At 37.1% G+C, this 12278-nt stretch overlaps 1 protein-coding gene across 2 annotated transcripts in view; it reads left to right on the forward strand.

The window, feature by feature from the left end:
* TNFRSF17 (TNF receptor superfamily member 17) overlaps positions 1-11570 on the forward strand; it is a 19070-nt gene extending 7500 nt beyond the window's left edge. The window contains exons 1-3 of one of the 2 annotated variants that reach the window (XM_009963486.2): positions 9436-9794; positions 10136-10267; positions 10996-11570. In XM_009963486.2, coding sequence (XP_009961788.2) covers positions 9680-9794; positions 10136-10267; positions 10996-11252 — 504 coding nt within the window. In that variant the 5' untranslated portion in view covers positions 9436-9679 and the 3' untranslated portion in view covers positions 11253-11570. Of the gene's footprint in view, positions 1-9435; positions 9795-10135; positions 10268-10995 lie in introns of those variants that run through there. The other variant, XM_042798746.1, reaches the window with a different exon arrangement.
* Positions 11571-12278: the final 708 nt, after the last annotated feature.

Consider the following 12278-nt stretch of genomic DNA (forward strand, 5'->3'; position numbering starts at 1 on the left):
ATTATTGTTTTATGCATTGTCCTTAGTAGCTACATAACTATGTTGGCACATGTGGAATGTCAGACAAATGAAAAGGTATCTTCTTTCCCCAAAGGGTTTATAGTCTATTAACACTACTTTTCTGTACAATGCACTTAATCTTTTCCATAACTTGGTTCCTAGCTAAGTAAACTTGGAACATGGTAAGGGACACAGTACTTATCTGAGATTTAGTTGACAATGTTTATACTATTGTTATTTTAATTACTATTTTTAAGGAACATTTGTCTCTTCAGTTGTTCTTTAATCTTTATTGGAAATACCAGCTGTAGCAACATCAACATCACTCTTTTCAAAGCGGCAGTCTAATTAAAATGTGCTGAACCAAACAGGCAAAATCCACATTGTTCTTGATTTTGCACTGTGCCCAAATGACATTAAACAATATTGTGTCTAAAAATAGCATTGTTCTCTGCAGCTTGTAAAAGTTAGTGAACATGATCAATCCTTTAATAACCCCTTCCTTTTGTTCATTAGCAGTGTGTAACCCATCCCTAGAACAGCTTATCTCCTCCCAGCAATACAATTAAAGCATACACTTAACAAAATATAGATTTCTGAAAATAACCGTTTCAGAAAGTTTTAAAGCATTTTTTTAGGAGGTAACTGTAACACTGCTGTTGCTTGAAGTGCGGTAACTTTTGGGAAGAAAAAGTGGTGGGTTTTTGGTATGTACATTAATCTCACAGATTTTTAGGATCGTTGTGATGAGGTGATTTATAAGGGACGTTTTTCTTTGGATTTTTTCTGTAAATAGCTTTAGAGAATTGGAGAGGACTCAAACCGAGCCTGGACTATAAGACTTGACAGGGTAGGTCAGTTGCCTGAGTGAGTGGAAAAAAAAATTACATGTGCTACCCAGAAGAGCTGTGCCAGCTCAAAATGACCAATGTGGAAGCAACTATACAGCCAGAAGAATTCCTTTGTCAGCCTAGCTAATGTTATTTGTGAAGAGAATGCAATAGTCCTAGCAGAAAACCCGCTTTCTCTTGGTAAGTGCTATGTAATTATGCCAGCAGAATTTCTGAAGTACAGTCAGGCAAAAAAGCTGGCACAAGCATGAACAGAGAAACCACAAAGCAGTGTCAAAACAAAGCTTTGTTGTTGAAGTTATGTGTGGTAAATAGACCTTAAGCTACTGTTCTGTGAGAGATGAAATTCAATCCTTATGTTTAATTATTGACATAATAGTATTACTTTCTTTGGTTTTCTGTTTACAGTTTTCATTTTATTATTTCAGTGGTGAAAATCACAGTACCTTATAGTGAAAGATAAAATCTCCTTACCTTTTTCAGGTGACTAATTTCTGTCACATTCATAATACCAATTTGTCACACGTTAAAAATGGGCACTGACAAGGATTTCTGGAAGTCTTAGGCTTCTCCAGAGGTTTAAGGAAACCAACAATCAAATTTGGGTTCATGGCTGGAAATGCTCTGGCTGGATGCTCAGTGCTTGGTATGCTCGTATTCTGTCAAAGCGGCATGTAACTCTAGGTCTCTTACTCGCATGACAGAAGGTTGTAAATCTAGAGTGTGTGTACAGCTACAAAATACTACCTCCTGGTATTTGCTGTGCTGTTACCTGCTTGTAGTCCCTTCACCAGTAAAAATTATTTGATTTATTGAGATTCTGTTCAGTAGTTTGATACCATAGTAGAATTGACAGCATGCTAAAATTCTTCTAAACAACAAATGCTTCCAGATGTAGATTTGAAGTTCAGAGAGGGGTTGTCAGTGGTTAATAATCACATTAGGAGAGCAAAGAAGTATATTTCATACTGGTCTTTATAAATTGTCCCTGGGTGTCACTCTTGAGTCAGACTGAAACACTTCAGAAGCAAATCTGAGAATTCTTTTTCCTTTTCTTTTTTTCTGTTGTTTCTGCAGTTGATGCTTTTCTTCTTATTTCCCATTACTCTTCATAATGATGTCAACTTCAGCAGGCCAGCCTAACTTGTCTGAATTATATTATTCTTAAATGATATCTTGAGAGTTTTTGAACTTAAGTTACAGTAATGTAACTGCAGAAATACCTCCCTGGCAACAGTTTATGGATTTACAGTTAAATAACTGATTATTATATTTGATAAATCCTTTCTTATTTTGTACAACTCAACCAATTTCTGTCATCCTTTTGGAGCAAAGTCACATAGCAAGGAGAAAGCATTTATTAGTATCAACACGTTAACTCTATGTGGAAAGCCAATGCAAGCCCTGTAGATCCCCTAGCTGAAAAAAAGCTGAAATGTAACTTCACTGGTAAATAAGACATATATTTATTATTCTGTAAAGGCAAATATCACTGTAGGAGAACCATCAGTATCCAGTCATCTTAGACATTTCTTTTTTTTGTGTGAGTGTGCACAGCCTACATGTAACAAAATAGTCTGCAGCTTAAAGGATTTAATGTGTATTATACAAGTCAGTGGAGAAATTACTGACATTACAGTTTCTAAGTAACAATATTCTTACTTAATGTCACTTAATGAATTTATTCTTAATGCTTCTGGTTTTTGTTTCATTGGTTGGCTGAATCCAATATGCTTTAGATACTTGTCTTCAGAAGTTCTGGGGAATCTCATGTAGTCAGTGAAAACAGTTGGTGAACCACAGGGCATAGATTTTGAAAGAAGGTGTGTTTTAGATGTGTAGCAAGGTCTGTCACTGGGAATTACTGCTTATCAAGATCTTTTGATTATATGCTTGCTTTCAGACACTTCTGAAGTAGGACTTCGGAATGTTAGGATGTGCAGAAAACAAAGGCAACAGGCCATGACAGCTGTAATTCTACCATTTGTCTCCTCTGTTTTGACATTACATACATCAATAAAACTATATAAAGTTAAGGAGAAAAGACTGTGACTTGAATGGTGGTTATTCATATGAATGACACATTAGAGACCCTTTACTATCATTGCTCCCCAGTTTCCTATGTGTAAAAAAATGTATTGTATTGCCTAATAATCAAGTATTTGTGTTTTGAGGCACATCTATCAAAAAAAATTGTTTCTCTCTAAAGGCTGTAAGCTTTGGGAAATATTCCAACCATAGAAGGAAAATTATCAATATAAGAGACAGCAGTATAATCCAGAGCTATGATAAATGAGTTGTATTTAGCCTCTTACTTGAGGGGAGGTTTCCTAGAATTTGATTGAAAAGATAAGACGTCTTCTATTTACTTCTCTGTCTTATGATAAATGTGTCTGAACTCTAACTTGCCACGTAGGAAAACTGTTTCTGGCCAGCTGGTTATGGAGAGTATAAGCATATCTGCCACAATATCTTATGATCTCATATGCACAATATAATATAGACACAGATTAATTTCTACTGCAGTTAATTTGACAGGATTTTTTAAATGAAGAGATTGGCACATTACTTCACCAAATTTGTACTTCTATGGTGGACTTATTTTCACATCCCTGATAGGTAATCAGCTGTTTATCTTTTTTATTCTATTCTGTTTCTGGCCTTTTTTTCCAGGTTTTAGGGATTAAAACTCTATGAATTGATTAGATTAACAAATTAAAGCTGCTTGCCACATGGTCAGGTAAGCCCTAGAGCCCTTCCCTGTGCTTCAGAACACTATAGAGTGAAGAACAGGACTATCCCTTTCACTAACACCAAGGCACTTAATCAGCTTAGCTGTATATAATCTAACCACATCTTTGGTGACCTACAGACCAGTCTTGCTAATTAGACATGAATCATCTTTGTGCCAAATTAGTCTGATTTAGAATATATCTCATTACATTTGAGTGATAAAATATTTTAGGAAACATAATATTAACACTTCCACATATCATATAACAGATGTATTAAAGTACAGTGACAGCATGCTGTTTTGGAGAGAGAGATATTTTGCATACACAAGAAAAGCCATTGCCAATAAGTCAAAATAGATGCGCTTCTGGACTAGGAAAACAGAGGAAAGAATTTAACAGCAAAAAGTAAAGTGAAGACTAATAGTACTACCTATGGTAGGAGTATTATCCTGTAGTTACTTTCATTGTTGATTGTCTCACCCAGTAATGTCAAGTCTTACACTCCTCTAATATTTTTCCTGAAAGTCCTGTATTTGGGCTACATCTATCATAGAATGGTTTGGGTTGGAAGGGACTTTAGAGATCTATTTCCAGCCCCCTGCCATGGGCAGGGAAGCATCTATTGGGAAGCATCATCATCTCTGCCTCAAGATGAAGGTACTTGTTTAGCATCAATGGATCATCTTAAAAATGTTCCACATAACAGCACTGAGTTTACAGTATGCCTTGAGAATCTCTGGTATGGTTTTTTTTTGTTTTGTTTTGTTTTTTTTTAATATTATTATCTGGTCTATGCAATTTTTTCCAAACTACTCTCATTGTTGCTCTGTCAAAACATGTGCAGAGAGTCATGGAAAGGAGAAGAATGTGCACTGCTGGAGAACATAAAACTGTACAAAGTTATCACCATCTTCTTGCTCTTGCTTTCACTACCCCTCATGAACTGCTTTGTATTACCAGTGACATCCTCAGTAAGAGCAGCAGCTATGGGTTCTTTTCACTGAATACATCAAGACTTCAGTTACTTTTCCACAAATGTTAGCTTCTTATTCTCCTTGAGAAAAGCGATGTTGATTTAATCATGAGTTTCATGTGTATTTTACACCTCACTGAAATGGTATTCCTTTTTTTTTTTTTTTTTTTTTTTTCCCTTCCAGATTGTCCAGAAAGATACTATAATCTGGAAAGGAAAACATAGGTCCACATCATGAACTTTTAATTCTTTGTTTCATCAGGCCATCCTAAATAAAGTCAGACCAGTCCAGGCTACCCTAGTCTTATGTGAGTTATTTAAGAAAGTTGTTTGAAAAATTCTTGAGCAGTGTTTTGAGAGCCGTCTGGTTTTCTAGAAAAGATTAATCACATCTGTTGCATAATAGTATATTTTGAAATGTATCTTACCTGTAAATTATCAATAATGTATTTTGCAGCACAGAAGCCTGAAGTTTGATTTCAGACTTCCTTTTGAACCATAGAAGAATTTGAGCTATAAAACCAGTCATCTTCCCAGAAGGTTCTTTAAGGGTGTCACTTTACATTTCAGAAGTGAAATGTATAGTTTCAGGGATGAAATAATGTCTGAATCAACTGCACCAAAATATTCTTACTGTTGAGCATTACTTTAAATGGTTGTGTTGATGACTTCAGTACATTTTCCCTGGAATTTAGAAATCATATTTGGGTAAAGCAGTGGTGGTCATAGAGAAGCAATGTTATAATCATTGTGTATAGCCATTCTAGACCTATCTTTCTTTTGTTGCTTTTCAATCATTGCTCTCTTTAAGCCCATTCTTCACAGTTTTTATGAATAGTAGAATATCATATCAAATATGTATCGGTTGTAGGATACATTACAGTAGTAAGTAGAGCAGAAGTGAGTAACAAAGTTCAACAAGGACAAGTGTGAGTTCTTGCACCTGGGAAAACATCATCCATCAGTGCAGCACAGGCTGAGATCTACCCAGCTGGGGAGCAGCTCTGCAGAAAAGGACCTGAGGGTCCCGGTGGACAACAAGCTCAGTGTGAGTGACCAGTGGGCTGCAGCAGCAAAGAAAGAAAATGGGATGCTGGGCTGCATCAACGAGGGCATCACCAGCAGAGATAAAGAAGTCATTACCCCACTCGACTCAGCGCTTGCCAGGCCACACCTGGGACACTCTGTTGAGTTTTGGTCCCCGCTGTGCAAAAAAGCTGTGGGCAGGCTGGAGAGGGTCCAGAGGAGGGTCACAGAGGTGATCAAGGACCCGGGCAGCCTGTCCTATGAGGAAAGGCTGAGAGAATGGGGCTTGTTCAGCCTTGAGAAGTTCTAGGGGAGACCTTATCACCATGTTCCAGTATTTAAGGGGTGGCCAGAAGAAAGATGGAGACTCCCTTTTTACAAGGAGTCATGTGGAAAAGACGAGAGGTAATGGGTACAAGTTACTGCTGGAGAGATTCCAACTGGACACAAGAGGAAAATTTTTCACAATTAGAACAATCAGCCATTGGAATAATCTCCACAGGGAAGTGGTGGATTCCCCAACATTGGACACTTTTAAGATTTGGCTGGACAAAGTGCTGGGCCATCTTGTCTAGACAATGCTTCTGCCAGGAAAGGTTGGACCAGATGATCCCTGAGGTCCCTTCCAACCCTAGGATTCCAAGATTCTGTCAACTCATACTTTGCATGGGTTTAATAATTTTCATTGAAAGCACTTAGAAAATTTGCATAAGGTTACTTTGAACTGTTCCTGTGAAGTAGATAAATATTACCCATGCAAGTATGCAGGAAAGTTAGACTAATGTTTTCCAAAGAAAGCTACCTCCTTCAGCCAATACCTTTTGAAGATACTTTGAAAGTATCTGTGTGCATTTTTGGTTTAGGCCTGGTGTTTTTGTTTTTTTTTTTTTTTTTTTTAACAGTAAAAGAACTACTTCCGGAGTGTTAAGCGTTGTTTTTTACTCTTTGGTCAGTGATACAGAGTGTTGGCTATATATGGGAGAAGTCACAGACACCTCTAATAGAATTTCTCTTCCATTAAAAAATATTCTGAAGATGACCTGAAGTAGGATAGAAGAGTGTTCTAACGGAACCTATCACTAGCAAGCATTTCAAGGTTTCTTTCTTTATGGTAACAACACTGAACTTTGTTCAAGCTTAGTATTATCTGTGTGGCCTACTTGGGATTTCTACATGCTATTTAACAACAGCATTTTGATATCTCCCAGCAAAAATACTCACCACTGTCAATCTGAACTTCTTTCTCTTCTTTGTGAAACTGTGAATTAATACCAAAATGCTATAAACCTACCTATTTAGCAAAACTACTTTGTTGAAGAAAGCTAGTGTTCAAAATAAATATACCTACACAATTCAGTCAAAAGTCAAAAGAAAAAAAAATGTGTCATTGTTGTACATAAAAAAATGAGGCAAGAAAACTGTAATAAAAGCAGCTGAAACCAAGACAGTCCTTCCCCATACCTCTAGTACAACTGGAAAAAAAAGTGTGGAACTGACTGAAGTACAGGTTCATTCATCTTTTATAGTGCACATGTGATTTTCCTAGACTACTAAAATAATGCTAGAAGCATTCAGTGGCTGTGATATCGTTTGAAAGTTTTGGAGTTCAAGCTCTCAATTTTATAAGGAATTTTACTACAATAAAGACTGTACCTATCCTGCAGATGTGGAGTGTTGGAACCAGCTGCAGAAAACAATTCTAGAATTAGTCAGCTGGTTCCTTTATGAAATAAGGGGTCTTAGAACAAGTTATAGATATGAATATAAAAATGCAAAAACAATGGGAAGTTGCAGCACGGGAAAATATTCTATTTAAGTAAAATTAGAGAGCATTTCCCAGAAGTCAATGGAATTATATCGATAAAAGCATTGGGTCCAGTTTGTTCTGAAATTCACTTATTGTCCCTGTGCATACCATGAAGATACTTCCACAAATATCTGCTGCGTTCTGATCACAGTTGAGAATGTGATTGCCCTCTCCATGTCTGAAAAGGCTAAATAGCATCTTACAAGTGAAAACTCTAATCATTCTATGCATAAACTACCAAATAGTGCTTCATCAGAAATAGGAATGATACTCTAGTGATAACTTAAGTTTCTTCCCCTGGAGTGTGAATGTATGAACCAAGTCAGAACGAGTTTTATGACTTCAGCACCAGCACTGACTTCCTGGTGAAATTTTTGGCATCACCCATGGTCTGTGTCCATATTTTCTTTCGTCATGCTTAAATCAGATTTTCTGAATTCCTGTGTATCTACTAATCTTGAACAGGGAGAAAAGCCCATAATAGAAAGCCCACAGCTGTGCATCTAGCCTATAGAAACAAGTGCAGAAGTCACAATGAGCAGTTCCATCTGCTAGAGACCAGAAGACAGATTGCTTTGTTAGACTATTCCACTAAAAACACTTTGTATATTCCCACATGGTGCACTTCATGGGAAAATAAGGGAAAAAATGCAGATAATATTTTGAATCAAAATTGTAAAACATTAATATAGCTCTTCTTTCACAATAAGAATGTAAACTTAGTAAATTTATCATATCACTATGGTTACAAGCAAAAAAACAGCTAAAACCACCAAAATGAACCAAGCAAAAAATGTGACCAAAACCTAATGGACTAGATAAATGAGGTTAATTTGGAATTCAGGAGCAGTATCTCAGTGACTGAATCTCTAGACTTTGTCTTTCCTTTATAACTGGAGGTCTTAGATGTATTCTGTACAACACAAATATGAAGTAATTGCTGAACTTGTCCTTTAACGGTATCTCATTTAAAACCAGAAAACCATTCATTTACAAAAAGTAATTATTTCATTGTCTATGTGTTCTAATTATTATTGTCCATCCAGGTGTCCTGGTTTTGGCTGGGATAGAGCTAACTGAGTTTTTTTTCCTTTCCTTCTTAGTAGCTAGAATAGTGATGTGTTTTGGATTCAGTATGGGATTTGATATGAGAAGAATGTTGATAATGTACTGATGTTTTCAGCTGTTGCTAAGAAATCAGGGACTTTTCAACTTCTCACATCTTGCTGGTATGCAGGTACACAAGAAGCTGGGGGGAAGCACAGCCAAAACAACGGACCCAAACTGGCCAATAGAATATTCCATATCATCTAACATCATGCTCAGTATATTGATAAGGGTTGATCGGGGAGCTCCACTTGGGTTTCCCAATGGTGGTTTCAGGACTCTCTCTTCTCTGGGATCACTAGCCGGGAATGGGCTGGGCATCTGTCAGCAGGGGGTGAGTAATCACATTGTGCATTACTTGTTTGTATTTTCTATTATTACCATTATGATTATCATTATTATTTTAATTTAATTTTATTTCAGTTATTAAATTGTTTTTATCTCAACCTATGAGTCTCCTTACCCTTACCCCTCCAACTCTGTCATTCCCTGGGGTTGGGGAGGGTGAACGAGCGCCTGCATGGGGTTTGGCTGCCGGCTGGGCTTGAACCACAACACGAGGGAAGCAGGTACGAAGGAAATTGTCTGAAGTTGCAGAATGAGTCAGTGGCAAACCTAGAAACTGAACTGGTCATATCTTCTTACCGCTATGCTTTCTGCCTCTATTTTTTTCATCTTATGCTCCTTGGACTGGGCCAAAAAGAACAAAAAGTAAGCATTCCATAGGTTGTGTATTACAGAACATAATTACTGTAGCCCATCACCATGAAAAAACCCACAAAATTCTAAACACAAGAACAATTATTAGAAACTCCTGTTTGGAGTTCTTCTTGCTTTTCTACAGTTTGTAATGTTTAGCACCTGTTCAAGAAATGTCTCCTATAAATAACCATTTTCTGTTTCAGACAAAAATTTACATTGAAAATTATCTTGGTGCAGCTGTCCAGTTTTTCTACAATTGTGAATTGCCAAAAAAAGGAACAATAATTCCTTGGGGGCCTCAAAGTTAAATCCTTTTTATTTAACCTGATACTATGTAGTTGGAGGTGTGATTGAAGTCCAACTATTATTGCTGGCTCCTCTTAGATTTGCTAAAATTGAGAACTGAAAAGCCCTTTGTAGATAATCCTCACTCTTTTAGAATTTTTGTGGCTTCCCAGTTCTATAATTACTGACCCTGATGGCACACTGCCCCAAAAATGAGTACTTTGATAATTTGCTGCTCTCCTGTAAGCCTTGTCATCTTCGATGTTCTAGTACACCACCACCTTCATGTGAAAACTACTGTGATAAGAGTAAGTAATATTTCTGCAATACTTTGTGGCTATGCTGGGCGTTTTCATGTTGTAATTTAAATAGAATTGTAAACATAAAAACTTGAAGAAATCTAAAACCTGGAAAGAATTTCTCAGAATAATATGTGGGCTCAGAAGTATTAAAGGCATATGCAGTGTGTCCTATATGAGTATGTGTGTTAAGAGTAGTAAATTTTTAAAGCTTTCAAGCTTTACTTGAGCTGTCACTCAATAGAAGTATAAATTGCTCCTTTGATATAGAAGTTTTATGTGCTGGACATGTTTACTGTTCATTGGTTATTGTTTATAATTAATTTAATGCATCTCTTTTATTTCATAAGGTACTGATTCAGGTGGAGTTCTTTGGATTTGTTTGGGTTTAGGAGTAATTTTAATGCTCACTCTGTTCACCTTAATGATCTTGTTTAAATGGAAGCACCTAACACAACTAAAAGAAAAACTGAAAAACACAGGTGAATAAATAAGATTCTTTATCAAATAATTTGAGGTCATTGTACATTTTAGCTACTCTCACCATGTATAAATTTTGCATATTTATTGCAGATACTGATACCTGGTTTTGTTGGGTTGTTTTGTATTCCTCAGTCTCAATGAAGTTATTGAAGTTATTAGGGAATAAAATATCCAGATGATAACTTGTGAAAGCAGCAATCTCTCTTTGTTGGTTCCGGATCATGTCAGGATTGGTTTGTTGCATATTCAAACCTGGCTTACTTGTTGGTGTTTGAGAAATCATTTATGAACCCTCAGTAGCAAAAGATCTTTATTAGGGTTTCATCCTCTTCTCATTGAATGCAAAAGGAATTCTACCTAGGTAGAGGATACACATTAAATATTAGCTTTCCATCTTACAAGACATTAAATAATTTTACTCAATATTATAACCTGTGAGAAGAATATGTGGTATATTTTGGGTAGGTGAAAAAATTAAGTTATTTTTGCATTTTACGAATACTAATGTTTGTGTTCAGCCAGTAAATAATAACTGAATAGAAAATATGTTAGAATACTTAAATGTTTATCCTGAACACAGAAGAAAAGATTATCACATATAACTACATCTTAAAACTTTCACTAAGGTTAGGAATATAGTTGGAATATAATGAAATTTGGATCTTTAATAACTGTATGTCTGGTATAGCATGATGTCTGCACTAAATTAACTTCTGTATATTTACAGACTCTTCTGTGGAGCCGAATAATATTCTCAAGGCTTATACTGAAAGCAGTGTGAATACTGAAGGAATTAGATACTCAATTCAAAGTGAAACATTAATGTATTCAGTGGAGGAATGCACTTGCAGTGACTGTGGCTTGATAAAACCTCAGATTGGCTGTGAAACTTCATTTCCATTACCAGCTACAGAAGAAGGAGCTACCGTTCTTGTTACCACAAAATCTTTTGATTATTGCAATTACATTCTGGGTGCTGGGTGACTATGAGAGAAGTATATTTTTACTGCATAATAATAAATTAGTTACTCCAGTATAGCTATTAATACTTGCAAACAGTGGAGAAGGCTAGTACATCATCCTTATAGATCTTCCATTGAGCTTTCATTAATATTGTCATATTATTTCTGGTACTAGTATCTCTTTGGTCAAGTATTTCTACACTATTCTCAGGTACTAAACTAGTTATCGGAATTTTTAATTTCTGAAAGTCCCTATGTAGCATGGCTTTTTCTGCCTTTAGAGATTATATCTACTTATGCTGGATATATACAAACCCATCAATAAACAACTTTGCAAATACACATTGAGATCTGGGGCCAAAAATTGCTTGATGGTACACAAGGAATATTCCAAGAGGCAGAAATGAAGACACACATAACATCTTGTAAAGAATAATTTCAAATAGCCCATGTGATGCTTGAAATAGGAATGTTCTAATGATCATAGAATCACAGAACAATGGGAGTTGGAAGGTACCTTAAAGATCATCTGGTTCCAACCCCCTGCCATGGGCAGGGACACCTTCCACCAGCCCAGGTTGATCAAAGTGCTAGCCAACCTGGCCTCGAACCCCTCCAGGGAGGGGACAGCCACAGCTTCTCTGGGCACCCTGTGCCAGTGCCTCACCACCCTCACAGAGAATTTCTTCTTTACATCTAATCTAAATCTACCCTCTTTCATTTTAAAACCATTACCCCTTGTCCTATCCCTACACTCCCTGATAAAGAATCCCCATCTTTCCTGTAGCTCCCTTTAACCACTGGAAGGCCGCTATAAGGTCTCCCCGGAGCCTTCTCTCCTCCAGGCTGACCACCCCCAACTCTCTCAGCCTGTCCTCCCAGGGGAGCTGCTCCAGCTCCTGATCATCTTCGTGGCCTCCTCTGGACCCGCTTGAGCAGGTCCGTGTCCTTCTGACGTTGGGGGCCCCAGAGCTGGACACAGCACTGCAGGGGGGTCTCCCAAGAGCGGAGCAGAGGGGGAGAATCCCCTCCCTCACCCTGCTGCCCA

This window comes from Tyto alba, unplaced genomic scaffold (genome assembly GCF_018691265.1).
Source record: "Tyto alba isolate M040663 unplaced genomic scaffold, T.alba_DEE_v4.0 Super-Scaffold_28, whole genome shotgun sequence".
Taxonomy (NCBI): domain Eukaryota; kingdom Metazoa; phylum Chordata; class Aves; order Strigiformes; family Tytonidae; genus Tyto; species Tyto alba.